The sequence below is a fragment of the Pyrgilauda ruficollis genome, unplaced genomic scaffold (genome assembly GCF_017590135.1).
Source record: "Pyrgilauda ruficollis isolate IOZ18807 unplaced genomic scaffold, ASM1759013v1 scaffold34, whole genome shotgun sequence".
Classification (NCBI taxonomy): Eukaryota; Metazoa; Chordata; class Aves; order Passeriformes; family Passeridae; genus Pyrgilauda; species Pyrgilauda ruficollis.
In genome coordinates this window covers 1279399-1306093 of record NW_024524822.1, presented here as the reverse complement: position 1 = coordinate 1306093, position 26695 = coordinate 1279399, and the positions used below count along the sequence as shown (strand labels likewise).

The 26695-nt window shown below is 48.0% G+C and overlaps 1 protein-coding gene across 5 annotated transcripts; it reads left to right on the top strand.

Annotated features, from left to right (window-relative positions):
* Window positions 1–90: 90 nt before the first annotated feature.
* Window positions 91–26571, top strand: SLC31A1 (solute carrier family 31 member 1). 5 transcript variants are annotated; one of them, XM_041475021.1, is made up of 5 exons: window positions 91–105; window positions 19424–19573; window positions 21773–21845; window positions 22231–22399; window positions 22987–26571. In XM_041475021.1, exons 2-5 carry the CDS (start codon window positions 19469–19471, stop codon window positions 23186–23188), a joined length of 549 nt encoding a protein of 182 aa, XP_041330955.1. In that variant the 5' UTR covers window positions 91–105; window positions 19424–19468; the 3' UTR covers window positions 23189–26571. The 5 variants fall into 5 exon arrangements, with proteins under 5 accessions (XP_041330955.1, XP_041330957.1, XP_041330958.1 ...); XM_041475023.1 differs by lacking the exon at window positions 91–105 and adding an exon at window positions 170–274; XM_041475024.1 differs by lacking the exon at window positions 91–105 and adding an exon at window positions 320–643.
* The last annotated feature ends 124 nt before the right edge of the window (window positions 26572–26695 follow it).

The window sequence follows — 26695 nt, the reverse complement described above, 5'->3', positions numbered from 1 at the left end:
GCGGGAGGCGTGGCTTAACTGCACAGAGGGGAGGGGCTTGCGGGAACGTCATTGGAGGAACCATCATGGACACGTCAGAGGGGGGCGGCTCGTGGCGCTCGCGCGGTGAGTGACGGGCGGGCTCGTGGGGGAGGTCTCGTGCCCCCCGCGCCCCCCCCATCCCGCCTGAGGGGCCCCATGGCCGCCCCCCCTCCCCTCAGGCCGGGACGCGGGACCTCGGGCCGGGCCGCCGGGGGCCCGAGGGGATGGGCAGCCCTGGGACGTGAGGGTGGAGGTGCGGGGCCAGCTCGGTGTGGGTGCAGGCAGCGCTCCCTGGCTCCGGGGGAGGCGCCCAGCTCGGCCCTTCGGTACTAAGGTGACAGGCGGCCCCGGGCTGCCCTTGCCGTGAGGGAGCCGTGACCCGCCGGGGCTCCGGGCTGAGCCACAGGGCCCGCATGGCTGCGCTGGCGGCCCTGTGGGTCCGTGGGGCTCGGGCGGGAGGGCTGGGGACACCCGGGCGCTGCTGTCGCTGTCGCTGGGATACCCAAGGGCACCAGCCATGCGCTGTGTTCTTAACATCCGAGCAGTTCCTTGGGTCTGAGCAGCCCCTCTGAAGCAGCTTCCCACGTTCACCTCGTACCTTGAGAAATACACCTTTTCGCTGGTTTGTTTAATGAGGTTTTTGTAGTGTGTTGTGGTTTTCCTGTGTTCTCCTCCTCTTGGAGAGCTGGTATCTCTGTGTGCTTTGTGAGACCGGCTGGCTTTAATTTCACCTTAGATCCAAATGATGTCGAAATGCAGAAGAACAATGTGCAGGAGGTCAGAATGGCAATAAGGGTTGATATTTCCTGGCTTTGGGTATTTGCTGGCACTGGTTGGAAGTTTGTACTGTCAGTTACTGACTGGATGTTTGAGTCTGAGCAGGAAGCTGCCAGGTTTGTTGTGGAGCTGAGTTTGCAGTAATTCAGGAGTTTATTGCAATAATGGAGATATCAGTGACTCCACTTCTAAAGGGAGAAGAAGATAAAGGGGTGTGTTAAGCAGCTTTTATATTGCAGAATGTGTGATGAATTTAGAATGAAACCTGGAAAGGTTCAGAATATTATTTCTGTTAAAAAAAAATGAAAAACCAAACCCACAATAATCTGGTGTAAATTCCCAATGGGAGGAGATTGTTCCGACCTTGGTAAGGCAGATGGGCATGAACTTCCTTCCAATGGGAAATGTGCTCCCTTGGATGAAGAGAGTTTGTTGCTTTGGCTCCTGTATTTCTTCTATCTGGTTGGTTGTTAATGTAGTTTTGTTTTTTAAGTGGTGAAGACCCATGTGGCTAAGTCCTGGTGTGGCACTTCAATTTAGGTTTTTTAGGTGCAGGAATCACAGAATATCCTGAGCTGGAAGGGACCCACCAGGATCACCCAGCCCAGCCCCTGTCCCTGCCCAGACCCCCCACCAAGCCCACCCTGGGCATCCCTGGCAGCGCTGTCCAAAGGCTCCTGGAGCTCTGGCAGCCTCGGGGCCGTGCCCATTCCCTGGGGAGCCTGGGCAGTGCCAGCACCCTCTGGGGGAAGAACCTTGCCCTGAGCTCCAGCCTGAGCTGCCCTGGGTTAACCTGAGGCAATTCCCTCATTACAGAGCAGAGCTTGGAGCTGCCCCTCGGGAGGAGCTGCAAAGCCTGGTGAGTTCTGACCTCAGTTTCCCCTTCAGGATGAACAATCCCAGTGCCCTCAGCTGCTCCTTGTGCAGCCCTTTCAGACCCTTCAGTCTTCCTAGCCCAGTGTATACCTGTGTATATTTCCTATTTTTTTTTTTTTTGCTGGGATTCAGCACTGGCCAGTTTTAATGCCATTGTGGGGAAGAGGCTGTAGCAGCACAACCTGCAACACTCAGCAAGCATCACATCTTAGCCACTTGTCCTTTTTTCATTTAAACTATATTCATAGTCCTCATCTGTAGTTGAGTGTGCAGTGGGCTTGTGGTTCCACACAGTTCCCAGGCAGAGGCCAATTCTTCCTGTTTGTGCTTGAATTCCGAGCTCCAGAATGCTTACTAGTCCTGCTTTTTGTACCCAGGTGGATGAAACGCTCCTCACAAGTGTTCATTAAGTTGATTTTCAGTCTGTTTGATCTTAACTTGCCTCTGCTTGAGCCTGAGGTCAGTAAAGCTTTTGCAGGATTTTTCATGAGTACCAATATGGGATCTTATGGGGTAAGTTAGTGTTCAAGTTAATAATCCCAAATCCTGTCATTTATGGTGTAATGTTTCCTGAGGCTTTCATCAGGCTTTGGACTCTGCATTATTTTTTCCCATCCTTCATTAAAAAGGGGGCATTGGGAATAATGTGTGAATGTTGCTGTTTAAATGAAGATTGGTTTTGTAACTAAGGATTTGTTGGTGAAGCTGTACTGCTCTGCTTTACAAAAAAAAAAAAAAAATTGAAGTGATGCTTTTTGCTACAAACACAAAAATGGTTGCAATAAGCAGGATTTTGCTTCTTTTGTTCTCCTCCCCCCAAAAAAACAAGAAATATATAAGAACTGGCAGGAGTTGCAGACTCCCACACAACTTTGTGTTGAGAACAGAGGAATTTTGTACAACCACTTCCTACTGAGATGTGGCTGCTTTTCATTTCCTATCAGATTTCTCATCTAGGCCAGGTTGTTAACTAAGCTGAGAATTAGGATAATTTCTGCCCGTAGAGAGGAGGAATTAAATCACCTTTCCAAACACTTTTGCATGTTTGCTTTTTTATTTTAAAGCTATCATCCCTGCCACTGACTCTGACTTGCAGTGGTACAAGGACAAGGTTTGTGGGGTTTTCTTTTGGTTTTTTTTTTTTTTTTTTTTTGTTGTTTTGTTTTGTTTTGTTTTGGAAAGAGGTTTGGGGGGATTTTTCTCTTCACTTTTCCCTTCACAATGTAACTTCAAAGTTTGGACCAGTGAGACCCTGTATCCCCTGAACAAGATGTTAATGCCTAAGAAGGGAGGGCATTGAGAATAATCTTTGCCAGTTTTACATTACAAGTAAATGACAAAATCTACCATGTTCACAGGGTGAGTTTTGAGCAGAGCCCTGAGGAGTTTCCTTTCAGCTGGCTTGTTTTCCAGTCAGACGTTAGGTCCAAGAGAAGACAGAACTTTTTGTTCTATGAGCTAAAATTAACTGTTTTCTCCTTTCCTTTGTGGTTTCTCTATTTGCTGTGAAGACCCCTCTACCCAACAGAAAGCTGCCACGACTCTCATGGCAGAGCTGCCTTCCCTACTCTGGCCTGAAGGTCACCTGAAAGTTAGCAGGAGCCTGCAGCAGAATTTTGGGAAGTTGAGCTGAAGCACATTGCCAGCATGAACTTCTCCACAAGTCTGCCAGGAAACCACTGGGAGTCTTGGCAATTTTTTCTTAGGGAAGGATGCAAAAGACTCAATCTAGTTTATCTTGTTTTTCTCTGAGAAATCCAATCTTAGTTAATCTACTCCATTGCCTTTTGTTTCAATCTAATTTTCTGGAAGTGTTCCCAATCAGGTCCTGGAGAACACTGCCAGTGGTTTTTTCATTAACATTTTCCAACTGAAAGCTGGAATCTGCTAATGCAGAGAATAATGGAACTAGTTATTGTAAACAAATTAAACTCCTATTTTGCTGTACTTTCTAAAGCTTTTCATTTGTTGGTCCTGGAATTAGGTTTTCCTGGTTTAGAAGCCAATCTAGAAGTGTGAGGTTGTGATGAAATGGCTCCTTTTTAGTTTTCCTTTTTTATTTCTGCAGTTTTTAATGTAATTTCCCATTGTCTTTTCTTCCCTGTGCTACCAGTTCATATCTACAAGGGTCTCCAGCTGATTTCCAATGGCACTTCAGCAACTGTGACTGCAGCCAGAGCAATGGCTTTGCTTCCTGCTCTCATCCTCTCTGTGGATATAATCTTAGAAAAATCTCACATTTGCTGTATCACAGATGTAAACAGCATTTATCATCTGCTAAAAAAGTTGTACAAGCATGTAATCTTTTCACTTTATCCAAGTGACTAGAGCAGTCCATGGTAGCTCTAGAGCACAGGCCAAATGCTCTAAGTGGTTGAGGCTCTTCTGTTGTCACTGCTTGCTTAGCATGTCCTGTTATGAATCCTGGGAGGCTGAGAGAAAGCTGGGAACAGAGTGGAGGTGTTCTGGCATGGAGCTCACACTGAGTGCCCCGAGCTCTCCTGAGACTGTGGAAGAGCCACTTCACTTCCATAAACCTTCTTTTCCCACACTTACTCATTAGTTATCGCAGATTCGGATCTCATTGCTCTGATGAAGGTGCAGGAGCTTGGAATATGAGCTTTGTGATATATTTACCTGATCTTCTGGCTAACCAGGATAAGGGGAAACCTGGCAGTCTTGGCTGGTTTTTTTGCCTAAGCACTGCATCTGTTGGGGGAAGGAGTGCCTGGCAAATGCACTTTCAGACTTGTTTCACATTAGAGAGAATGTAATTGGACTTGGCTCTGTAGGATTAAGAAGTGCTTTGAGGCCACCTGTGAGGTGCTGTGCTCATCTTGAGCTAATGGTGTGAGCAGACTGGCTGGCCTGCTCCAGAGAGCTGGGAAAAGCAGCTCTTGGAAAGGGATACAGCTCCAGCCTCCTCAGGGAGAGGCTCATCCCTGTGACCCAGCCTGCTCCTTGTTTGATGTCTCTAATTGGTGGCTGCACTGTGGCTGGGACAATGGCAGCAGCTCGTGCCACCCTGGCTGGGCTCTGCTGGAGGCTGGACTGGGAGCCAGGGATCCCATCACTCTCTTGCTTCCCTGTTAACCTTCCCTGTTAACCTTCCCTGTTCCAAAAGGTCTTCTACTAAAGAGGCTCAAACAGCTCACTGGCACAGCTGCACTGCATTTTCAAGCTTGCATCTTTTACTTGGGAAGAAGAAACACTAACAAATGTGGAGCAGACTCAAAGCCAGTGCTCCCAGTGGAGCCATCCCAGTTCACTCTCCTGCAGCCCTTGGGAAGTCACCGCAGTGCTGCCATCAGTGTGGCTCCATGGGAGGGCATTTCCGATGGGTAAATCAACCCTTGTACATCAAAGTGATGAGGGAAGTGGGAGCACAAGCTCCCTGAGGAACACACCTGGCCTCGGGATACAGCTCAAGTGAATTGCAATCAGTGTTGAGTCTGGTTTTCTTGCATCCCTTGTTTGTCTGAGCTCCTGGACTAATAGATTTGACAAGAGACTGAGTCATGATTTCTGGGTTCACTGCCAGGTGAGTTTTATACAAATCAAGTTACTGTTACTGGCTTTGGTGCCCTTCATTAACTTGGGATAAGACATTATCTCAAGAGGATGTGCTGAACTTTAGTGTTTAAGGTGGTGTCACGTGAGGCTGAAGTATGCTGGAGGAGCATGTTATAGATACTTAAGGCTGAAACCTGAACAGCTGCAAAGTTAGTTGGGAGTTTCACAGCTGCCCTCATGTTCCTGTTATAGGCTTGGTTATACTTGTAAAGCCATTTTTGTGCTCTTTTCATAAAAGGCACAGAGCAGTATCTGTGGGATATCCTTCTGTATAGCTGGTAAAGCCTAATACACTTGAGTTTGATTATTTTGCTTGTAGTTTAAAAAACCTCTTGGCAGCAGCCTGACTTTTCTTAATTTTCTGAATTCCTCAAGTAAAACCCTCCAGGACATCATAACAGCAGGATCATGTGCACTGCTTGTCAGTTGATCCTGTTTTGTGTAATTCTTGCTTGAAACCACAGTCCCCAGCAAGAGGCCCCTTGTGTTGCAGGGCACAGCACAGCTGTTCGTGCACTTTTCCTGCTTTGTCCCCTTTTCTTTTTTCCCATCGCAGTTGTTGGCTCCAGCTTTCCAAGCAGAGAGGTCCTAGAGCCAGTGTCCCTGATGAAGTTTGTCTTGTACAGACAGTGTTGAAGAATTTCTGCACAACTGATTATTTATTTGCCTTCGTTTTTGGGTTTGTTGTTTTGGGTTTTTTTTCTCACTTCCCAATGCTCCTAAAAACTGGCTGATAGCTTTGAAAACATCATATTTTTTCATTGTGGGGCAAATGGAGTCACATGGTGATTTGGAGTGGAAGGGACCCTAAAGCTCATGTTGTTCCACTCTCTGCCATGGGACACCTCCCACTGTCCTAAGTTGCTCCAAGCCCTGTCCAGCCTGGCCTTGGGACTTCAGGGATCCAGGGGCAGCCACAGCTGCTCTGAGCAACCTGTGCCAGGGCCTGCCCACCCTCCCAGGGAATAATTCTTCCTAATATCTCATCTAAACTGCTCTCTCTCAGTGTGAATACTAAGATACTTAAATACTAAAATAAACTAAGCTTGCTTTGTTGCAATATCCAGAAGCAAGCAAACCACTAATTGTATCTGATAGAGACTTGAATGTTTGAAATGTATTTTGGTTAATGTGTTGGAAAGTAATCTCTGCAATGCACTTAATCAGAGAGTTCTAAAATCTCTTTGCATTTGTGCAAAGATTTCGTGAGGGAGACTCAGGAGCTGCTTTTGCTGCTCTGTGGATCTCTGTGTGAGCATCCCAGTGCTTGGTCTGGTCCTAAGCTAATCTGAGCAGTAGTTAATGATTAGCCTTTGATAGAGATAATGATGTGCTTGTCAGCATTATATGAGGGTTGAGAAACTTTGATCAGTCTCAGACTTGTTGCCTTTCTGTTGAAAAAGGCTCTGCTGGAGTTGGTAGATGGAAAACCTGTGTCTGGAAGAGTAAGTACTCAGCATTTTTTAGTTCTGAATCATTCCTGTTTTGCATTAGCAGCTTTGTGGCTGTCCAGAGGTTTGAAAATGATGAAAAAGCCAGCATTTGAAGCTCTTTCCCAGAGTGGTGTTTTGTCACTCACAGAAAAATTGTTGATGGCTTTTGTTCTGGCTTTCCATGCCCTACAGTCATGGCTCTTCCTGTCAGAAGAGTGTCACAAGGCCAAGGCCAACTTATCCAAAGATAAGTTCCTTTCCAGAGAATTGAGTTGATTGCTCTTTTCCTCTTTTTGATACTGGAGATCTACCTTGCTGAGATTGTATTTTCAGTGACTCAGTAATTTCAATAATACTTCCAATAGTTCAGTTGCATTTTCAAAGGGAGAATGCTCTGTTCCATGGATTGGGGCTATGAATTCTTTTCTCTGAACCCTTACAAGTATTTGCATTACTACCTGAAAGCTGTTTATATATCACTGTGCCATCCACTTGCTGTTTGCCAAGATCATGGATCAAGAGTAGGAAGGTGCCTCTGGTGATGGATATTTGGCCTTAACCATCTGCCAAAACAGAGGTTGACTTCCTGGGCTTAATTAAAAACCCACTGGAATGGATTTTGCTGCTTGTGACCCGAGTTCTACCTTGCATTTTGCCCATGAACAGCTTGAGGCTTTTCAAAACAACTATTGGAGGCACAAAAGAATTTGATTCTTGGCTGTGGTAGGACAGGTTCTTGTGTCGGGGGACAGTCATGGATGGTGCTGCAAAATGAAATGAACACACATCCATTTTTCCTCTGGAAGAAAAGGTATTTTTCTAAAAGTCAGTCTTGTGAGCTCTTAGGTCTTCAGTCAAAGCCTGCATTTCAGAGGTGACCTGTGCCAGGGAGAGCAGGAGCTGGAAAGGAGCTGGAAATCCCAGGGTATCCCAGTAGGAGTTGGCATCAACACATGGCTGTTGAGGCAAGGTTTGACACAGGCTGGAACATGGCAGCTCCAGGGAAAGGGAATGGTTTAGTGGCCACCTTAAAACGCTGTATCTGCACATGGACATGCTTCTTAAATATGAAAAGAAAGGAGAGAAAGGGAATTGCTCTGTAAGGACGCTTTCCCATGTGGTGGAAGGTAATGTGTGTGTGGCTGTACTGGACATGGAAAAACGTGTGTGAATTGCTTAAACCAGTATGTGTCATACCATATGTGTGGAATGGCCTCCTAAAAATTAACCAGGAGTTTTGGAGTGTGGTTTTCTTGTTATTCAGGTTCTCAAAACATCTGAAAGTCAGTTCAGAACTTGTACAAGTGTTGCCTTTTCTGGGCTAAGTCTGATTATAATGTTGAAAAGCAGCCAGAGATAGAAAATTAACTGTGTGAAAATGGGGAAGTAGGGTAAGATCTGGGAATCTCCAGCGAATCACCTATGTTGGACTCCCTTTTATGAGACCTCTAATAAACCAGTGCTGTCCATTTATTACCCTCAGGTTTAGTTTTACCTGCATGGGACAAAGGTATTTATGCTGTTGCAAGATAACATCTGTAAAAAGGTAATAACAGATAACATCTGTAATCTGTAACCGACCTGGGGGAACTGGTCAACAGGCTGGGTTGGACTCGATGGTCTTGAAGGTCTCTTCCAGCCCAGTCATTCTGTGTGTGGTCCTTCACCTGTATTATAGGCACATGAATGCACTTCTAGGACACATTGAATTACTTTTGGCCCTGAGGAAACTTGTACTTCCTTTCTTGGGAATCCACTTTTTGACTCAGATTTCATTTTGTGTCTCCTGAGATTATTTTACTGTTTACAGGGTTTAAGGCTCGAAGACACCATAAAATCAATCTGGTCAGGGCTGTTTATGCTGTGTAGCCTGGTGTGTCCTTCCCACTCCAGCCAACCATCAAGCAATGGTTTCTCAGGATTAACTTGCAAGTAGTTCTCTGTCTTGCATCTGGACATACCTGTTGTTCCTTAGAGATGGAGTGCTTCTGCATATGGCCACTGAACAGCCACAAACAATAACCTGTGTCCTTATCCTGTGGACAGACAGATTTTTGTGGGAGACAGGCTCCTTTCCATAGGTACAAGTGGTGCAGGAGGTGTTGAATGTGCAGAAATCTGGATGCTGAATTAGTGGGCATGATAAAGAACCTTGTATGCAAATGGTGAGGGTTTTTGTTTGTTTGGGGGTTTTTTGGGGGGTTTTTTTTTTGTTTTTTTGGGGTTTTGGTGGTTTTTTTTTATTTTTTTTTTTTTTTTGTGTTTTTATTTTCATTTGGAGAGAAAACTTCTCCCTTCATTTAAAAAGTGCCTGTTATAGGTAGAGGAATACAAGCTAGAAACTGTTCTTGATTAGGGCATATGAAATAGGAAGTGAAATTCTCTACTAGGCCTGGTTTTTCTAAGGAAGCAGAAGTTGTCTAATCTTACAGAATACTCGTCTTGTAAGATGGGGTTCCAATATTAATATATTTTTATATTAAAAAGTTTTTGAGGAGTATCACAAGGCTCAGGACTGTCCCATTTGTTCTCAGCAGGATGGTTCCTGTTCTCTGGCCATATGGATCACATCTCTCTGGTCACCATGCCTGTGTCTGGTTGTGTAACATCTGAGCAAAAACCACCACTGAGGATAAAGGAGTATCTATTTATTCAGGAATTATGTAATCTTGGAAAATACGGGTCACATGGCCCTGCTTTTCTGTCTCCATTTCCTGGTGCTGTCCCATGTCTCCTCCCTGCTCAGGATCCTTGGCTGGCCTCAGCTGAGGAGTGAGTGCTGAGAGTTTTTACCAGGAGGTCCCCAGGGACTCCTGACTGAGCCCCACCCACCCTCCTGCTCCTCCATCTCAACACAGCTCTTACTCCCCTGGCCTTTGAGCCATTCTGCCTTATCTCTGCCTGAACTTCCTCCCTTCCAGATTTCTCCTCCCTGGGTGCTGAATCCTGGCGACTTTGTGACCTGGATTTGTGTTGCTGTGTTCCTGTGTCATGCCCCTGATGATGTGAGGAAGAGAGGTGAAGCTCTCTGCGATGGTGTGGCCTGCTGGTCTGCAGACCTGGGCTCATACCTTTAGAGGGCTCTGATGTGCGCAGAAAGTGCTGAAGTGCTTCTCTAGATGCCTCCTGGGGATAGCCTTTGATTGAAACTTGTCAGTTCTAGTTCTGAATTCATGTTGGCATTGGCAAAAAGAAATTTTGGTGTTCGCCGTGCCTTCTATCCTGGTTGTTTCATAAAGAAATTGGAACGTGGCATCCTGTGCCAGCTGCGGTATCTCTGGTGCTGTGCTGTTCTGTGCAGGTGACAGAATCACGAGTCAGCTGTGGTACAGCATCTCCTCTGCTTTGGCAGCTATGGGAATGGCAGTCACTCCTCAGCTCTTACATGTCCTGAGGTGCCTCAATTCTGCCACTTATCAGAAATGTCTGTGCTCTTGTGTGCCAGACAGGGGGACAGTTGCTTCATCCACCCAGACAGAAAGGGGAACGATGGACAGCAAAGGGCAAATAAGGGACCCAAAAGGCTGGTAGTGGAAGAAATGAAAATGGGGTGGAAAAACACTGTCTGTGTACAGAATGGAAGAAATTGTGCTCTTGGTGGGCTTGAGCAGGACAAGGCACTCCTGAGCAGGAGTCTGAGGCCTAGTGCAGAATGCATGTGCTCTGGCTTTGACATCCCAGAGGACATTGGTGTCCTTGCTGGTTTTGCCCAGAGGGCAGAGCTGGCTGGGGGCTGTTCTCTTGGAGCATTAACATGGAAAAAGGGAGAGTTTTGTGGTAGATGAACAGGGTAACTGAAGTATGTAAGAGATGCCAATCACCTTTTAATTGGCACCTTGTCACTATTCCTCTTCAGTGCCTGCTGATGTAGCAGTTCCCCTTTATGAATACAATCTTGATTGGCATTTACTGACAATAAAAGCAACTTGTGGTTGACAGGTCTGTTCCTGGCCTTCTGCTCCTGGTCAGTGCACAGGCAACTCTAGGCCAAGTGAGCTCTGCTTTCTTCCCTGAGCTCCACTTTGGATTTGCTTGGCTTATTATAGTCCCTTGCTGGGGTTCTTCAAGATAACCAAGCCTGGAATGTGCTCTGATCCTTGGAAAGTGTCCCACTGGGTACTTGAAGTTAATTTAGGCTCATGCAGGTTGAAAGTATTTGTGTTTGATCAGAATGGGAGCAGGTTGTTGCTGAAAACTTCAGGTCATGGCATTCTTGACATCAGCTTCTCCAAAACGAGTGTGCTGTGCCCTGCCTGGTTGTCCTTTGTGTGGATAAGTGTCCTCAGCCTTGTGACAGCCTCCAGCATCTGTCTGGCACTCAGAACTCCCTCCCTTGAGCCAGGCTTCTGTGACAGATGTGCCCTGAGCAACATCTGCCAAACAGACTGTTTTGCAAGCCTGCACCCTGTGGCATTCACAGCAGCTGCCAGACCCAATCCCAGTGGAATTCCTGCCCTTCTTTCTGTTATGCATTGGGCAGGGCAAGGAGTGTGTTGTATTTGCAAAGGCATGGGAATGATCCAGTCACATGTACCTACTGCTGAACTCTGAGCCCCAAAGCCTGGTGTGCACCTTCCAAACCATTGTCACCACAGCAGAGGGCAAGAAGCTGTGCTGCTGTGCTGAAGAGATGGTGCTGTCCCATGTCCTGCCAAGAGTGGGGTGCCCTGGGGAGCACCTGCACATGGGGACCCCCAAGATTGGGCCCAACAGTTGGAGGCATGGATCAGTTTGAGATTGCAGTGCTTGTTTCAAAGGAAGACATTCACTGGGATGTGTGGGAATGTGTGTGGGATTCCTTTGTGGATGAGGGGAGTTTCTACACCCTGCATTGCTGGATTTGTGAGGGACAGACTGAGGTGTGACAGTATTGGTTCTGTCACCTCTTGCTAAAGGTTTCTGTGGTCATTGTGGAAGAGATCTTACCTGTGCTACCAAGGCAAGGGTTGAGAGGTGGTCAGCAAAAGCAGAGGGGTGTTGTAGGGTAGAGTAGGATAGAAGAGGAATAGGAATAGGGTAGGAATGTTAAGTTGGAAGGTACCTTCAAGAATCATCTGGTGTAACTGCCTGGTCTCAGCTCGATGCAGACAGTAGAGGATCACTCTTGGATCTCCATGCAAAGCTCTGAGTGCGTTCCAGGTGTTTGCACCTGGGCTGGGTCAGACTTATCTGCAGAAATGAGTCTACAGCTGGGAAGAGGTTGGCAAGAACTCCTCAGTTTTGCCACACTTCTCACAAGCATCCTTTGACTGCTTTGCTCTCTCCTGCAGTTTCAGTATGGCTGAAGAAAATGCCTGACCACAGGGGAGGCTCAGCCTGACTCCCCATTATTTTGTCACCTTTACACAGTTTTGCCAGCATTTCTCAGCCTTTCCTCTGATGTTACCAGGCTTAGAGTCTGAGGTTTTGTGCTCTGCAGGGTTGTTTTCAGCTGCCTTTCACTCCACTGGGCCTGTGGGTAATGACATGGTGTGTGCTTCACTTAATGAAGTTCAATATATTGTCCTGTAAAGAACAATCTGTCCTGGGTTATTTTTTCTTCTTGTTCAAAGATTACAGATTTCCTGAGGCGTCTGCAGAAGCTGGGAGATTAGGAATGACCATCCCCTTCTAGCAAAGCCTCTAACAGAGGGTGACCAGACAGGTTTGCTATGAAAATAAACTCCATCAAAGGGCCATTATTGTAGCTATGCTGAGAGGAAGAGCTCTGGTCCCTCCTCAAGTAATGGGGGTTGTGCTGAGTGGCTGTGACCAGCTTTGCTTTAGTTGTACAGCTGAGGAATGCTTTGATTCAGAGCAGAGGACTGGACTTTAAGGATTTAACATATCCTGATATTTCATCATCTTGTTTTAATCTTAATTTTAATTAAACATTGCTTAATGCATATAACTGCATCAAGCTGCCAAATGATGTGGTGCAGCTTCAGGAAGCTTGTGTGAGCCATCATCCCAACTGGAATCCATAGTCTGGAACTGGAGCACTCTTTGGGGTTTTTGCCATGTCTGTGGGTGCTGTGTGATGGCTCCATATGGAAGGGGCAGCCTGAGCCTTGGGGACACAGCAACCTGGTAAAGAGAGGGACAAACATATTGGCACCAGAAACATAAGGATTTGGGAAGAATAAAATAAGCAAATGATGGCAGCCAGGAGGCCTGGAGGATGGGTGTTTGGAGGAGCAAGTACTGCAGGGTGTGATGGTTGGCCCCAGGCCTGTGGTCTGCCTGTGCTGCAGAGAACCTGAGCTCAACTCTGGCTTCAAGTGTCACCCCCAAACCTCCCTGTGTGGGTGATGTAGTTTTGTTTCATTCTCCTTCCACATCCTGCCTGTGTGGTTTGTCAGGATCACCTTAATAAGGGTCTGTCTCAGCCTGGGCAAATCCCATCAGTTGTGGGCATGGCTCGTGGACAGCAGAGTGGTTTTGATGTGCCAAAACTTTGTCATTATCTTCAGCATCCACAACTGTGCTGTAATGGTTCCAGCTGGGATCCTTAGTGGAGGTGATGGCAGAGGATCAGATCTGTGTGAATTTCTTCCCTCACAAAATGTGAAAGCCCTGCACATCATTTTAAAAGCCCATTCCTTGCCTGTGCTGGGAGAGCTGGGCTCTGGGTGCTCCCAGCTTGGCTGCCTGTCCTTGCTGACTGCTTCCATCCTGGCATTCCTTCCATAGAGGCTGCCCAGGCATTGTCTCTTTTTGAACCTGAACACAAGATGTTGTCTGCAGCCCTACTCAGCTCTTTTTTTGCCCATTATTCTCCACTCCCTGCACTGCAGCCTCTGGCATATCCAGCTGGACATTCTCCAAAGTGCCTGTCATCCTTCAGAAGTTCTGAAACCTGTGTGTGGGAATAGCTCAGCCTGCTCACAGGTAGACAGGGAGAATGTGCCCTGTGTCACACTGTGGGTTCCTGCTTGGCTCTGCTGATCCAGATTGAATCCAGCAAGCTTCCATGATCAGGCACAAGCCCAGGAAATCCAAATTTGTACACCCTTACCCTCAGTGTGTATTGGAGCTCCTGAGCTGTGCCCTTCTCTTTTCCTTTATCCAAACCCCTTCTGGTGTGTTGAGCTTTTGTGAAGCCTTAAACTTCTGGATAAAGCTTTAGGATGAGACTCTAAGGTGGTGAGGCAGTTCCAGGGCAAGCCACAGTTCTGCTGTGAGCTCACAAACATTCCTTGAGTTCTTAATATAGCTCTAAGAGTTCCTTCTTCAGGAATTGTGCAAGGGAAAAACAGAGGTGTGCAATTAAATGTGCTGGGCACAGCACAGTCCCTCCCTGTGTCTCAGTGCCAGCCTGGGGTTGCTGAAGCTGCTTGGGAGAGATCCAAGGGGAATTTTCACACTGGGAAACAGCAGTGTGTATCTGTAACACATGTTCTGCTGCATTACTGAAGAATGTGGTGTTTGTTCCCTGTGTCTTTAAAGTGTGTCTTTCCAGCTTGGCCCAGGGGCCCTGGCCACCATTGCTGGGTGCTGCCACAGCATGAACAGGTGGAATTGGTCTGTCCCTTTAAGCAGCTCTGGAGCTCTGCCTGGCATCCTGGAAGAATCCACCCATTTGGAAAGGAAGCAGTTAAAGTAGAAAAGTTTGCCAGGAAATTGAATAAACTAAAAGCAGTGCTTAGGTCTCCTGATGAGGAGCTCAGTGGAGCCCACAGCTAGAGCCAGTGAACAGAGCTGCAGTGTCTGCAGGCTGCTGCTTCCCTCCCACTCCATTGACAGCACTGCTAGACAAAAAAGGGATTGGGCTTGGGACCACAAGCTGGGAGCCAGTGGAGCTCGGTCTGCCAGCAGCCCTGCTGTAAGTAGAGCAGCTCTACTCCTGGGTGCCTTTTCCACTCCTTCTGTGCTTTTTCTGTAGCATTCCTTTGTGTCATGCAGCACTGAGCCATATGTGATAATGCAAACAACAGGTCTTTGCTTTTCTAGCTTGCTATTTTTAATAATTTTCCCGTGGCTTTCTCTCATGAACTTTGATTTTAATTCTTAGTAAATATTACCAAGTGTTTCTCACTTGTTCAGGAGAAGAGAGGGACCTCCTGACCTGCTCTTGTTATCAGAAGTGTTGGTGCAGAGATGTTGGGTACGAATCACTCCAGCTGTTCTGAGAGGAGTCGGGAGGGTTCTGAGCAGGAGCAGTCCTGTGCAGGTCACTGCAGCAGCATCCTCTCTGTGGGAAAAATCACTGCTCTAAAGGAGAGTGGAGAGGGGATTTTTAAGGCTCTGGTCCTTTTGGGCAGAGCCAGTGGAATTTTATTTATTGGGTTTTCTGAACTGGTTTGGGAAAGGTGAGGCACTGTTCAGAAGGGAAGAGTTGATGCTGTAATGGGCATTGATTTAGGGCTCCAGTGTTAATCCTCTTGGACTTCTGATTTGGAAAGGGGCTTCATTCCCTTTGGGACTTCAAGGAAGATCTGTTTGACACTGAGCTGACTGTAAAATACTTCCTGGGAGCTTGGTAGATCCTTCCCATAGTGTGTCCTGTTTCTGTATGTCCTGTGTTTCTGCATTGAAAGGTGTATTTTCCTTGGGTGTTTGCCACAGGAAAACCTGTGATTTGCAGGACTCTGGATGAACACAGCAGAAGATTGGGAAGCTATGGAGGGGGTTATGTGTAATGGCAGTGATCTTTGGCTGAGACCTGCTTGAAAGGACTGCTCTGGCTTTGGCATCTCATCTGGTCCAGCTCCTTTACCTGCACTTGTGTTTGCCCTGCCACCTCCTGCCTGTCCTCCCCTTCTGTGTGCCCTGGAATTGCAAACGTGGCCTCCTGGTATGTGTGAGGTGAGGCAGCACTGGTTTGGTGTTGGCTGGGGTGAGGGTGAGTCCTGGTGCTGACACTTTGCTGCTGCCAGATGCTGCTCCTGCTGCACCTGTCCTGAGCCAGCCTGGTTTGCAGAGCTGCCACGGTGGCAGTGCAGGGCTGGGACAGAAACCTCAGTGTGAACAGGGCCTGCCTGAGGTCCTGCTTAAAGAAAGAGAAGTCCTGTATGTAGCTCTGAGTCTTGCAGTTTTCCTTAAAAATCTGAGGGGTTGTGAAATGGAGGCTGTGGCTTCTCTCACCCGGGGTAACAGCACTGAGAGGGAAAGAAAGAAGCCCTGGAGGAGAATTTCCTCATTCCTCTCTCCTGTTCCACCCCATTTGTTTTCTTAGGCTTAGGTTACTGCAGAGCACAAAAAAAGACTCTGTGTGTGTGTCCCTTGTGATAGGTACACCCTGGGGTCTGTCCCCTTCGGGTGTTCAGAATACCTGAGCCTGAAGCAGCCAGGGGCTGTGGCAGGTCCTTCTCCAGGGCTCCATGTTCAGGAATCTGCTCCAATGCCTCTCCCTCTCAGGGCAAACATATGAAGTAGGCAGCAGCCAGAGATCAAGTCACCCATTCAGGCAGAAATACCTGCTGAAAGGCTGGCTTTGTACAAGGCTAAACCTATTTAAAGAATTTACAATAATAGAAACATGTGTGGGGTGGATTTTTTTCCTTCAGGTATGGAGTCAGCCTTGTTAAAGCACCACCTTCTTGTGACACACAGAGCTCCACATCTGTCAGTTTGTTTCTTAGGAGCTATGCAAACCAACCAGGGATTTGCAGCTTGAAATATTACACACCCATTAACGGGTTGGTGCTGCTGCCCTATATATTGTTTTTTACCTCGAGACTTAGGTAGAGATCTGCCAAGTTGTAAATCAGAATCTGATTGTCCACTGGAATGGATTTATTTTTAAACAGGAATTTATCCACTGTTACCTTCAGTGACACAAAACACAGATAAAGTGGCTCAGGTGAGGTTATTTCCTCTTAAGCTACTTAATATCCCATCCTTTCAGGATCTCATAAAATGTCCTTCAGCGTTGGGTGACTGCAGTAAAGGGTTGGACTTGGTGTTGGAGCACTGGGATAGCAGGGTAGGAAGGAGATACCTGGGTGAGGGTCAAGCTTGCCCTTTGTAACCTGTACTGAGGCCTGCACAGCCACAGGCAGCCACTCCTGAACACCTGACCATGTTCTTTGTTCCTACAGAGTAAATATCCTGAAACACAACCACTGTTTCTCCCTTTCTGCAGACAAATGATGATTAGTGAGAAGGAAAGGAATGAAAAGCTGGACACAGCCCAGCCACGAAGGCAGTTTTACCTGGTAACCAACCAGGGCTTCTGTGGAGCATTTTGGAACCTGTGGAGCTTGGCAGGAATGTGAAATTCTAAAAGGAATAAATAATCATTGGACAGTAGCTGGTGAGGATGTTGTATTCAAAGGAAGAGCAATGGATCATTCAACTGAGAGAAGAGGGAGGAGACAGGGACAGCTCTAAACTCTGCTCCCTGTGACAGAGAGAAGAGGCAGAGAACGGCTGGGGCTGGGCCAGGGCAGCTCAGGCTGGAGCTCAGGGCAAGGTTCTTCCCCCAGAGGGTGCTGGCACTGCCCAGGCTCCCCAGGGAATGGGCACGGCCCCGAGGCTGCCAGAGCTCCAGGAGCCTTTGGACAGCGCTGCCAGGGATGCTCAGGGTGGGCTTGTTGGGGGTCTGGGCAGGGACAGGGGCTGGGCTGGGTGATCCTTGGGGTCCCTCCCAGCTGAGGATATTCCATGGTTCTGTGATTCCAGGAGATTTTGGCTCCAGGAGAGGGGAAGTTCGTGTGTTACGTCTTTCCTCTCCCAGCACATTTACCTTTGATCCTGTGGGTAAAGCACTTGGGCCATTCTTCTTCCTTCCCTGATGCAAAAGACAATTTGAAGTTTGTGTGTTTTGGCAGAGGATTCTTTTCCCAAGTGTTTTGGGACTGCAGTTCTAGAGCCTGAACATTTCAGCTCTGGAACAGGATAATCTTCCAAGCTATGCCATATGGAAATCACACTGGGCACTCTGCAATGGTGTTCCATGGGCATTCCATTCCCTTCCCTTGGTGTCCATGGGCATTCCATTCCCTTCCCTTGGTGTTCCATGGGCATTCCATTCCCTTCCCTTGGTGTTCCATGGGCGTTCCCTTCCCTTCCCTTGGTGTCCATGGGCATTCCATTCCCTTCCCTTGGTGTTCCATGGGCATTCCCTTCCCTTCCCTTGGTGTCCATGGGCATTCCATTCCCTTCCCTTGGTGTTCCATGGGCATTCCATTCCCTTGGTGACGTTTTTCTGTGTCAGCTGAGCTGCTGCTTGCATTGTTCTCTCTTCTATTTATCTCCCCGTGAACATTATTCTGATCTCAATATTTAAGCACAAATCAGGGACAATGTGAGCTAAAAAATATTAGCAGAAATATGGACTGGGAATTCATTCTGCTTTAGCCAGTGCCATTGGATTCCATGATTTCAAGTTACTGTCCAGGGGAGTATTGTGAGGTTGTCTGATGAAATAAGAGATGGGATGCAAACTTCTGCACAGAGATGGAGAACATACCTGAGCTGTGGGTACCTGGTGTCACTTCTTGGTGCTTCCCTGCATTATTTAATTTCTGTGTTTGCAGGGTATTACTTCTGTCTTTCTCTTGAGTTCTTCCCCAGCATTGCTGACTCAGTTTCATTACCTTCCCCAAATCTTTAATTTCTGTCATGGCTCACTTTAGTTTAACCCCAAAGCCCTGTCATGGGGCTGCACTGGCACTGCTGTTCTGGGCCACCAGTGACCCCTGCACAGGGTCACTGTCACACGCTGAGCCAACTCCATCACCAGCTGCCTTTCAGGGCTTTATTTGCTACTTCCAGTTCAGAAAGCTCTTCTAGAGTCTCATTTCCTCTCTTCAGTCTAAATATAGCCATGCCTACCTGTTCAAACACAATGCTGCCTTTTGGTTTAAAAAACTGAAAAATCACACTTGTCAACTCTTGTGATGATTTATGTGGAAGGAAGTCTGTCTCTCATTTCTTTTTAAACTTTAATTTGATAAAGTGTCCAAACTTTGCTTTTTATTTCCCTTGGTTTTACTTTAGTGCAGGACTGGAGTAAAGGCAGGGTCCAGTGGGACAGATGCTGTGCTTTCAGGACTGACTGGCATTCCCAGGTTATTTTCTCTCCTGTTGCTGTTTGAACCTGATGATTTTCATTTCCCACCAACAATTGCCAGCCCAGGCAGGGCTGGCCCAGAGTGCAGCAGCCATGCCCACAGGTGACCATAGAGGGTATTTTTATTTATTTTTTTTTAGTGTGTCCAGACATCCCTGATTTGTGGTAACCAGATTAAGGATTGGGACTGGCAGCCTCTTGAGTGTGTCTCTCACTGTGGGTAATGTGATTACAGGGGAGATGTGGCAATGTAAAGCTCACGGAAATGAAATTGGATTGCCTGTAGCTGTTGCAGACCTTTGCCTGACAGTAGGTCCTGTACCAACTAACACAATTTCTGTGTTAAACATGTTCCCAATAAAATGCATAACTGTCAATTAAGAGAAATCCTGTAATCTGATCCTTTAGTATATGCAATTTCAAGTGGTGCTTGTGATATTTTTGCCTCTTGCAAGACTGCACTTGGGAAGGGGCTCTGTTTTTTTCCTCATGCAGATAAGAAATGTTCCTTTATGCCGAGCACTTGCCCCAGGTGCCATCTCAATCAAATTAGGCTGCAGAGGGACACACCTCCTTTAAAGTGTCCTGTTGTGTGCTCTCTGCAGCCAGAGCAGGACCATGAGGAAGCTCCAGCAGTTTTCCAGAGGCAGCAGTTCTCAGCGGCTTGGAATATTTTCTCATGCAGCAGCAGTAGAGAAACCACATTCTGTTTAGAAAAGGGCTTCATTGTTTGTTTGTTTTTCAGGGTCCCACTTTTCTATGTGCCTTTCTGAATCTCTCTGTCCTCAAGATGTCTCACCACATGAACAGCTCCACGCTGCCAACCTCACATCCTCCTGAGCATCAGCACCCTTCCACCACAGCCTCGGGACATGGCCACGACATGATGATGATGGTAAGTGGAGCAGTCAGAATTAACAGAGAGTTTTTCCTTGTCTGTGGTTCAGAGTTACCTGTAATCTTAAAGACTGTGCTCTGGAGAGCTGGAAATGAAGTTGAGCTGTGGAAGGCAGGAATTCATCCAGGTTAAACCCAGATCCCATTGTGAGTCTTCTGGATGAAGGAGCAGCATGAGGGGTACAGAGCAGGAATGGATTTCACAGCTGGAGATCCTGTGGCAAAAATTGTCTTTTTTTGCAAAAACCTTTCCAGCAGCCAGCCTGGTGTCTGCTCTGCAGTCAGCTAAGGGCAGAAATGCAAAGATTTTTCCTGCAGGAAACAGATGGATGGAGTTCTCCAGGCTGGCAGTGGGAGCCCCAGGCAGCCCTGAGAAGGTTTCCCAGCAGTGTGAGGAGCTGTGCTTAGCTCCCTCTGTGCCCTTCCCTCCTGAACCCTCAGAGCACACTCAGCTGGGGAGCACAGCAGTGCCAGGGCTCTTTGCCACGTTGGCATTAAGGCTGCATTGGTCCTGATTCCTGCTGCTCCAGCTGACTTTGATTGCAGCAGGTTCGGACTTGTGCATTCTGGCATCACTGAGGCTTTGCAGAAATCCTGGCCAGAGCTTCCATGGAGGTGGCCAGAGGATCAGTGTTTGTGTGTAGCCAGTTCTAGGAACTTTTTCAGCTTTTTTTCCTTTTCCTAAATGCTTTTGGAGTGAGTTTCAGATTATTAAAACATTCTGTTTATGATTAAATTTCAAAAGGAGGGGAGAGAAGGCACATTTCTATTTCATATGAGAGTGTTCTCAGGAGTGGATTTTGCAAACCATCAGTTGGAGTTTGTTTGCCAGCTCTGTGCCTGAGGAGAGAACCAAGAATCTCTACTTCTTTGTCTATTGCAACCAGTGTCACAGCAGGAGAGGAGAGCTCCAGAACAACCTTGGTGGGCATGGCCCACGTGGAGCTCTCAGTCCAGCACTGCTGCTGCTCTCCTTGTGAAGTTCTTCCCATCAGCTCAGTATTGGCATCCCTGGGCCATTACTTTCCATGTAAATGTAATTTCTTTACAAATGTCAAGTGTTCACTGGATAGTTACAGGACCCTGCCTTGCCCTGCAGCTGAAAACTGTGAGTAATTGCACAAGATTTTGAATTCATATTGCAAATAAATCTGTCAGGGAAGGCAGTACATAGGTGCAGCATCTTAGACTGAGCACATTTAATGTGTGTTTTCCCAATCCTCACTGGTACCAAGTAACAGGCTCAGGTTCAGCTGAAGTTCTTTGATTTATGTGGGTTTTGTTTTAAATGTAAATATGTTCAATTCATTGAAGAGATGAAAGTACTCTTTAAAAGGTGTTTTACAGTAAATTCTGCTCTGGGGAAAATGAGCTGATTCTTACAGATGCTGAAATGAATCATAATTCTGAGCTTCAGCAAATAACCTTAATTAAGCAACGAGGGAAGTTCAAAGAGAAGTTCCTCTTGCTTGGTCAGGACTTCCCATGTGAAAACCCTGTGTGCAATTGTGCCCAAGACATGCCAAGCTGTTTTTACCTGGATGGGAAGTTTATATCACCTCCAGCTGGCCTGGGGATCTTTGCTGTTTCCCCTTCCCACAGCATTCACTGTGCAGGCTCTGGAGCCCTTATTTTCACCCAGGGGCAGCTGTGAACTGGCTTTACCTCCTTGTGTAGCTGTGTTTAGTCCTCTGTTCTCCACAGCATGTTGGGAATTCCATAGGGAGACAACACTGCTGGCAAAGTGCAGGAGGGGACCAGAGGACTCACCTGTGCAACCCTTACCTGTATCATCCAGACGAGGTCCAAGTGGGGAAGGGAAAGTGCCCTGTCCCCCAGTTCCTGAGGGGATGAGGAGCTCCATGGAGACATCCCAAATCCCTGACAACTGCTGATGCTGAGGGAAAAGGAGCTCCAAAGGCACGGGGAAGGCACTTTCATGGAGTTCTGTGAAGGACAGGACCTCCTGCCCAGGACTGCCTGAAGGAGCTGGGAACTGGAGCCTGGAGCATCTCATCCCTGTCTCACTTGTGTGTGTTACACCAGATCTGTTGGAGAGTTTCTTGGTGTTTAGGTGGTGACCAAATAAATGGATCTGAGTTCTTGTTCTGATACAAACCCCATTGCTACACCTTGCTGTGACCTCCTTGGGATGAGCTCTTCAGGCTCATCATGGTGTTCTTTGTGTTTTGGGCAGGCCATGACCTTCCACTTCAGCTGTGAGAATGTGCCATTGCTGTTCTCTGGACTTACAATCAATTCTCCTGGAGGTTAGTAGCACTGTCTTGTGCAGTCCAAACAAAAGGTTTTCAGTTGGTGTTCCAGGATCCACGTTTCAGGAATTACTTTGTTACTTGTGCTAAAAATCTGTGGACATGCTGTGTTGAGTCTGGTTTAAATGGCATCTGTGGGGTGAAAGAAAAACGGAGATATTTGTAGAGTTCAAGAATTTGGTTTTATTAGCAAAAGTGATTGCTGCTTTTGCTTTATGGGCGGAATTGCAGTGAGTGTCTGGATGACATTCCCATTTCCCACCTATCTGTGCATGCACAAGAGCCAGGCCGTGGCCTGTGCAGCACAGTGGGGTTCAATCACACAGTGACTCTGCTGACACATTCTCTTGGCCAGAGGCAATAATGTTTCCTCTCTTGTCAGAAATGGCTGGTGCTTTTGTGGCTGTCTTCTTCCTGGCCATGTTTTATGAAGGCCTGAAGATTGCCCGGGAGTGTCTGCTCCGTAAATCCCAAGTCAGCATCCGCTATAACTCCATGCCAGTGCCCGGCCCCAATGGCACCATCCTGATGGAGACACACAAAACTGTGGGGTAAGGATTGCACTTCATTCTAAAGCAGAACTCTGCAGGTGGAACTGGCACAGAAGAAACTTTGTGCAGCCAGTTCTGATCTCTGGAGTGTCCTGGCTCCAGACTGGGATGCTGCGTGGCACTGGAGGATGGGGAACACCTGGGCACCCTCGGGGATGGGGGCAAAAGGAGGAAAGCAGCAAGGAGCCAGATGGGCTTGGGGTTTTTGTAATGAACACATTTGGGGGAGTTCTGAGGAACAGAGTTCGGATGTTACATCCAGTGACCCCAACAGAAAACACTCAGGATCCTTTTGTTGACAGATAGTCAAGGCCTCTGTGCAGAACAGGAGCCAGTCAGCTTTTGAATGGCAGGGGGGTGAAAGAAGCTTGGCAAAGTCTGTTTCTCAGCTAAAGTTGTGTCCTTCCACCAAGCTCTGCTTGTTTTTCTCTGTGAGCAAAACCACAGCTCCAGGTGCCAGCGCACGCAGGAGTCCCTGCCCAGGCTGGTGTCACCTTCTGTGCCATCCCAACCCACCTTGCTTCTCTTTGGGGCTGTGCATTTCCCACCTGTTCTGTTTGCTGACTTGTTTGGGTTTGTGTTCCCAGCCAGCAGATGCTGAGCTTGCCCCACCTGCTGCAGACTGTGCTGCACATCATCCAGGTGGTGGTCAGCTACTTCCTCATGCTGATCTTCATGACCTACAATGGGTACCTGTGCATTGCCGTGGCCGCGGGAGCGGGCACCGGGTACTTCTTCTTCAGCTGGAAGAAGGCAGTGGTGGTGGACATCACAGAGCACTGCCATTAGCACTGGATGTGCCACAGGCCTCTCCACCCCTCTGCTCCCTGCCAGCGCAGCCACCTGAGGACTGGAGCATTCCTAAGCTGCCAAGAGAATCATGATAAAGAAAATCAACTGGAGTTCACTACAGGTTCCTGGAGGGGTGCAGGGATGTGAGGAGCTGGGACACGCTGCTCCCCTTGACTCCTGAGAGTCCATGGCAGCCATTCTTGGCCAGGATTTGCTTTATTCTTAGATTATGCTGTGATTGAAATTAGTTGGCTGACAGGACTGTAGAAATTATTTTAAAAAGAAAACAAAACCATTTTGTTTTTAAATTGTAAATGCTCATCAGAGAGGGTTTAATGAACAGTAGGAAAAGATCAGTTGCCAATAATGTGTGAATGGCTGTTTTGATTTTGATTTTTTTTCAATGTGTACATAATGCCAGGGGAGGAGATTGCCCTGGCATTGTGGCTTTTGGGGCCAATGACACCTTTTGCTGTAGGACTCAGCCTCTGAGGAACATTTGGTGCTGCACATCAGACATGCTCAGGTGTGTCCTGGCAAGGGAGGACTTTGACCCAAGGATGTGAGCTGTGTGCTTCAGGGGTTAGATGAACCTGAAGCCCACCAGAGAATGATGAGTGCTGTTAATCTGATGTATCCAGCAGCTTAACTCAGCCTCCAGGGAGAACACTTGAGTTTGGCTGCTTTCCCTTCCCAGGTTTGGAACAGATAATAGTTCTGTATTTCCAGGGCAAAAAGATTCCAAATAAACCATTGAACCCACAGGTACTTCATGTGGAGCTGCACCTGGATGGAACTAGAGCTAAGCTTTGGGTTACTAGAACTGGTTCTGTAAATGAGGCAAGAGCTAAATAATGATTTCATGACACTAAAGTTAAAATGGCTGGAGGGTATTCCTGGCTGGAGTGAAGAGGGAAAACAACCATATTCCTGTAAATGAGAGGTTTGGGGAAGAGGAGAGGGAAAATACACGACTACAGCAGCCTTAGTGTCTTCTCAGGTGAAATCTGGAGCAGAGTGGGCTAATCAAAAAGTATTTCTGACCCAGATGGCTCCTCTTTGTCTTGATAATCACAGTGTGCCCATGCTGGAGTGGTTCTCGGTGCAGTGGGGGACAGTGAAGAGCTCAGTAAGTGCTGTGGGCTCTGCCCAGTGCCCAGGCAGGACAGGCTGTGAGGGGGCAGAACCACCCTCCTGCCTGCCTGGTGCCAGGCCAGGCTTGGGGAGCAGCCCTGGTTTAGCACCTGGATGTTAAAAAGGTGCAGAGCTGGAGTCTTCCCTCTACCCAGATTGCCCAGTTTGTGCCTGTACCTGGCTGGAAGAGAAGACAGTGGGAATTTGGGAAAGGCACTGAGATCAGGCACCACTTTCAGACTGGGACTGGTGCCTGGGATATGCCATGAGAACAGGGAATCCTGCTGGGATAAAGCCTCTGGGCACACACAGGAAGATTTTTTTTTTCCCCTGAAGATGCTGCTGGTGACTTCTCCCAGCAGCTGTGTGAGGAAAGCTGATCTTTGGAATGAGATTTTTTAGCCCCTGAGCCTTAGAGGGTGGAGCCATCTCTGTGTACCTGGGTGCTCCACAGTGCTTGTGCTGCTGTCCCTGCACAGAGTCCACCCTCCCACCCTCTTCAAGGAAATCCACAACTGCTGCTACCAGGGCTTGAACTGCACCTCCTAAAAGCCCTCCTGGGCTGATGCCAAGTGTTTATTTGGACATCTTGTTTTCTCTGGACAGTGCAACTAGAGAATAAAAGGAGCTGAGTTAAAAGCAGGCTTAGGTTCCTATGTAGCTGCTTTCTGTAGCAAATTCACATCTGGGTGAGAGAGGCAAAGTTATTTTTATGGAAAAGTTCTAGCCACCTCCTGCTGAGAGACAGGAAAAGTGCTTCCTTCCCCAGACTGATCTTTGAAGGGAGTTCTGTCTGACAGAACCTCCTGGTGCTCTCTCTGCACCTGTCACAAAGGTGAAACTCTGCTGTGCCCTCCAGGCAATCATGGGAGGGGAAACCTCACCCTCCCCATCCCTGGAAAGCTGGGAGGAATGTTAGTGTTAGACAGAGAAAATGGACAATCCCTTCCCACTCCTGCTGGAACTGAGAGGAAATCTGAGTCAGAGAGAACTGGAGCTGTTAAAAGCTGGAGATGGTGGTTGATGTGGGAGGTTTGCACTGCAGGGCTGCACCCCTGAAGGAGCTCAGGGTGACACTGCCACTGCTGCCATTGGTTTTTCTGGAAGGAGCTGGAATTGTTGCCATTACAATCACAGGCTGGAGCGAGGAGTGGCTGTGTGGTCACCTCGTATACCTCTTGCTGTGTCTTTCTTTGGAACAGAAGCTGCTTGGCCTGATCTTGCTGTCACCTTTTAGCCACTTTTCTGTGTATCCAAGTGGCCAGACTTGAATTCTCTGAGGGACGACTTGGAGATCAGGCTGTGGCTCATCAGTGTCAGTCTGGTTCTTAAGCTTTTCTGCCTTGTTCTGCTTGTGCCATCTGTGCCCCTGGAATTGTTTCCCCCGGAATGAACTTCTCTTCTGCCCGTGCTGTCCCCAGAGAGGGCACACAGCTTTCTGCAGCATGCACAGGGAGGGGACACTGCCCTGGCAGGGCTCACCTGGGCACGAGTCTCTCAGGTGCCCCAGCTGCTCCCGCAGCCTGCACGAGGGGAGGTTTGTGCACCCTGAGCTGCCCAGGGAAGGTGAGAGGGGGGTGGCTGAGGAGAGCAGGGTGAGGCTGTGTCCCCTCTGCTCTGAGCTCCTGGGGCACAGCTGGGGAAGGGCTGTGGCCATGGCTGTGCTTTCCCCAGTTCAGTGTGACAATCCAGAGCAGCCATCGACCTGCCCTGTCCCAGCCTCCCCCCTGCCACCAGATGCCAGCAGGGTGTGTTCTTTGCCTGAGCAAAGCCTGAGCTCCCTCTGGGCAGGATCGGCAGCTCTGGGGCAGCCCCAGCCCCTCTGCTGACTTCAGGGCTGTCCTGGTAACACGGGGAGGGGAGGGCTCGAAGGATGACCAGGCCTGGGTACATGGAACTGTGTTGACACGCGTGCAGCATGCTCGGCTGTGCTGTCCTGCTCGGGGGTGACACCCTGTGCCTGTCTCTGTGCCCTGCACACGCTGTGCCTCCACATTACCATCGAGGAGGGAGCTCAGAGCATCCAGGCCCTGTCCCTCAGAGGGCTTTTGTTGCTTTTCTTTGAGTGCCTTTTGAGTTTGTCTGGAGCCAGTCCCACCCAATCCAGCAGGATTTCTAGTTTTGTTTACAGTGGACTGTCAGTTTTGTTTTTCCTCTTGCTCTTTGTGGCGGTAACTTGTCTGATGTTACTGTGAATATCAAGAATCTCCTGTACATAATTAACCAATAAAATAGATTGCATTTTACTCTGGTGGGGCTGTGTTTTGGGAACAGTCCTCGGTGCAACCCTCGGAGGGAGCAGCAGGGCCCAGTGTTGCTGTTCAGGTGCTGTGGGGTGGGGGTGAGGAGCAGCATCCTCTGGGCCTCCCC

Excerpts from the sequence above, each read along its gene's own strand:
- SLC31A1 (XM_041475020.1), top strand. The coding sequence starts at position 14,317 with ATGAGGAGCTCAGTGGAGCCCACAGCTAGAGCCAGTGAACAGAGCTGC. Across the intron at positions 14,485-19,423 it reads GGTCTGCCAGCAGCCCTGCT|GGTCCCACTTTTCTATGTGC; the intron begins GTAAGTAGAGCA and ends TTTGTTTTTCAG. Across the intron at positions 21,846-22,230 it reads TACAATCAATTCTCCTGGAG|AAATGGCTGGTGCTTTTGTG; the intron begins GTTAGTAGCACT and ends CTCTCTTGTCAG.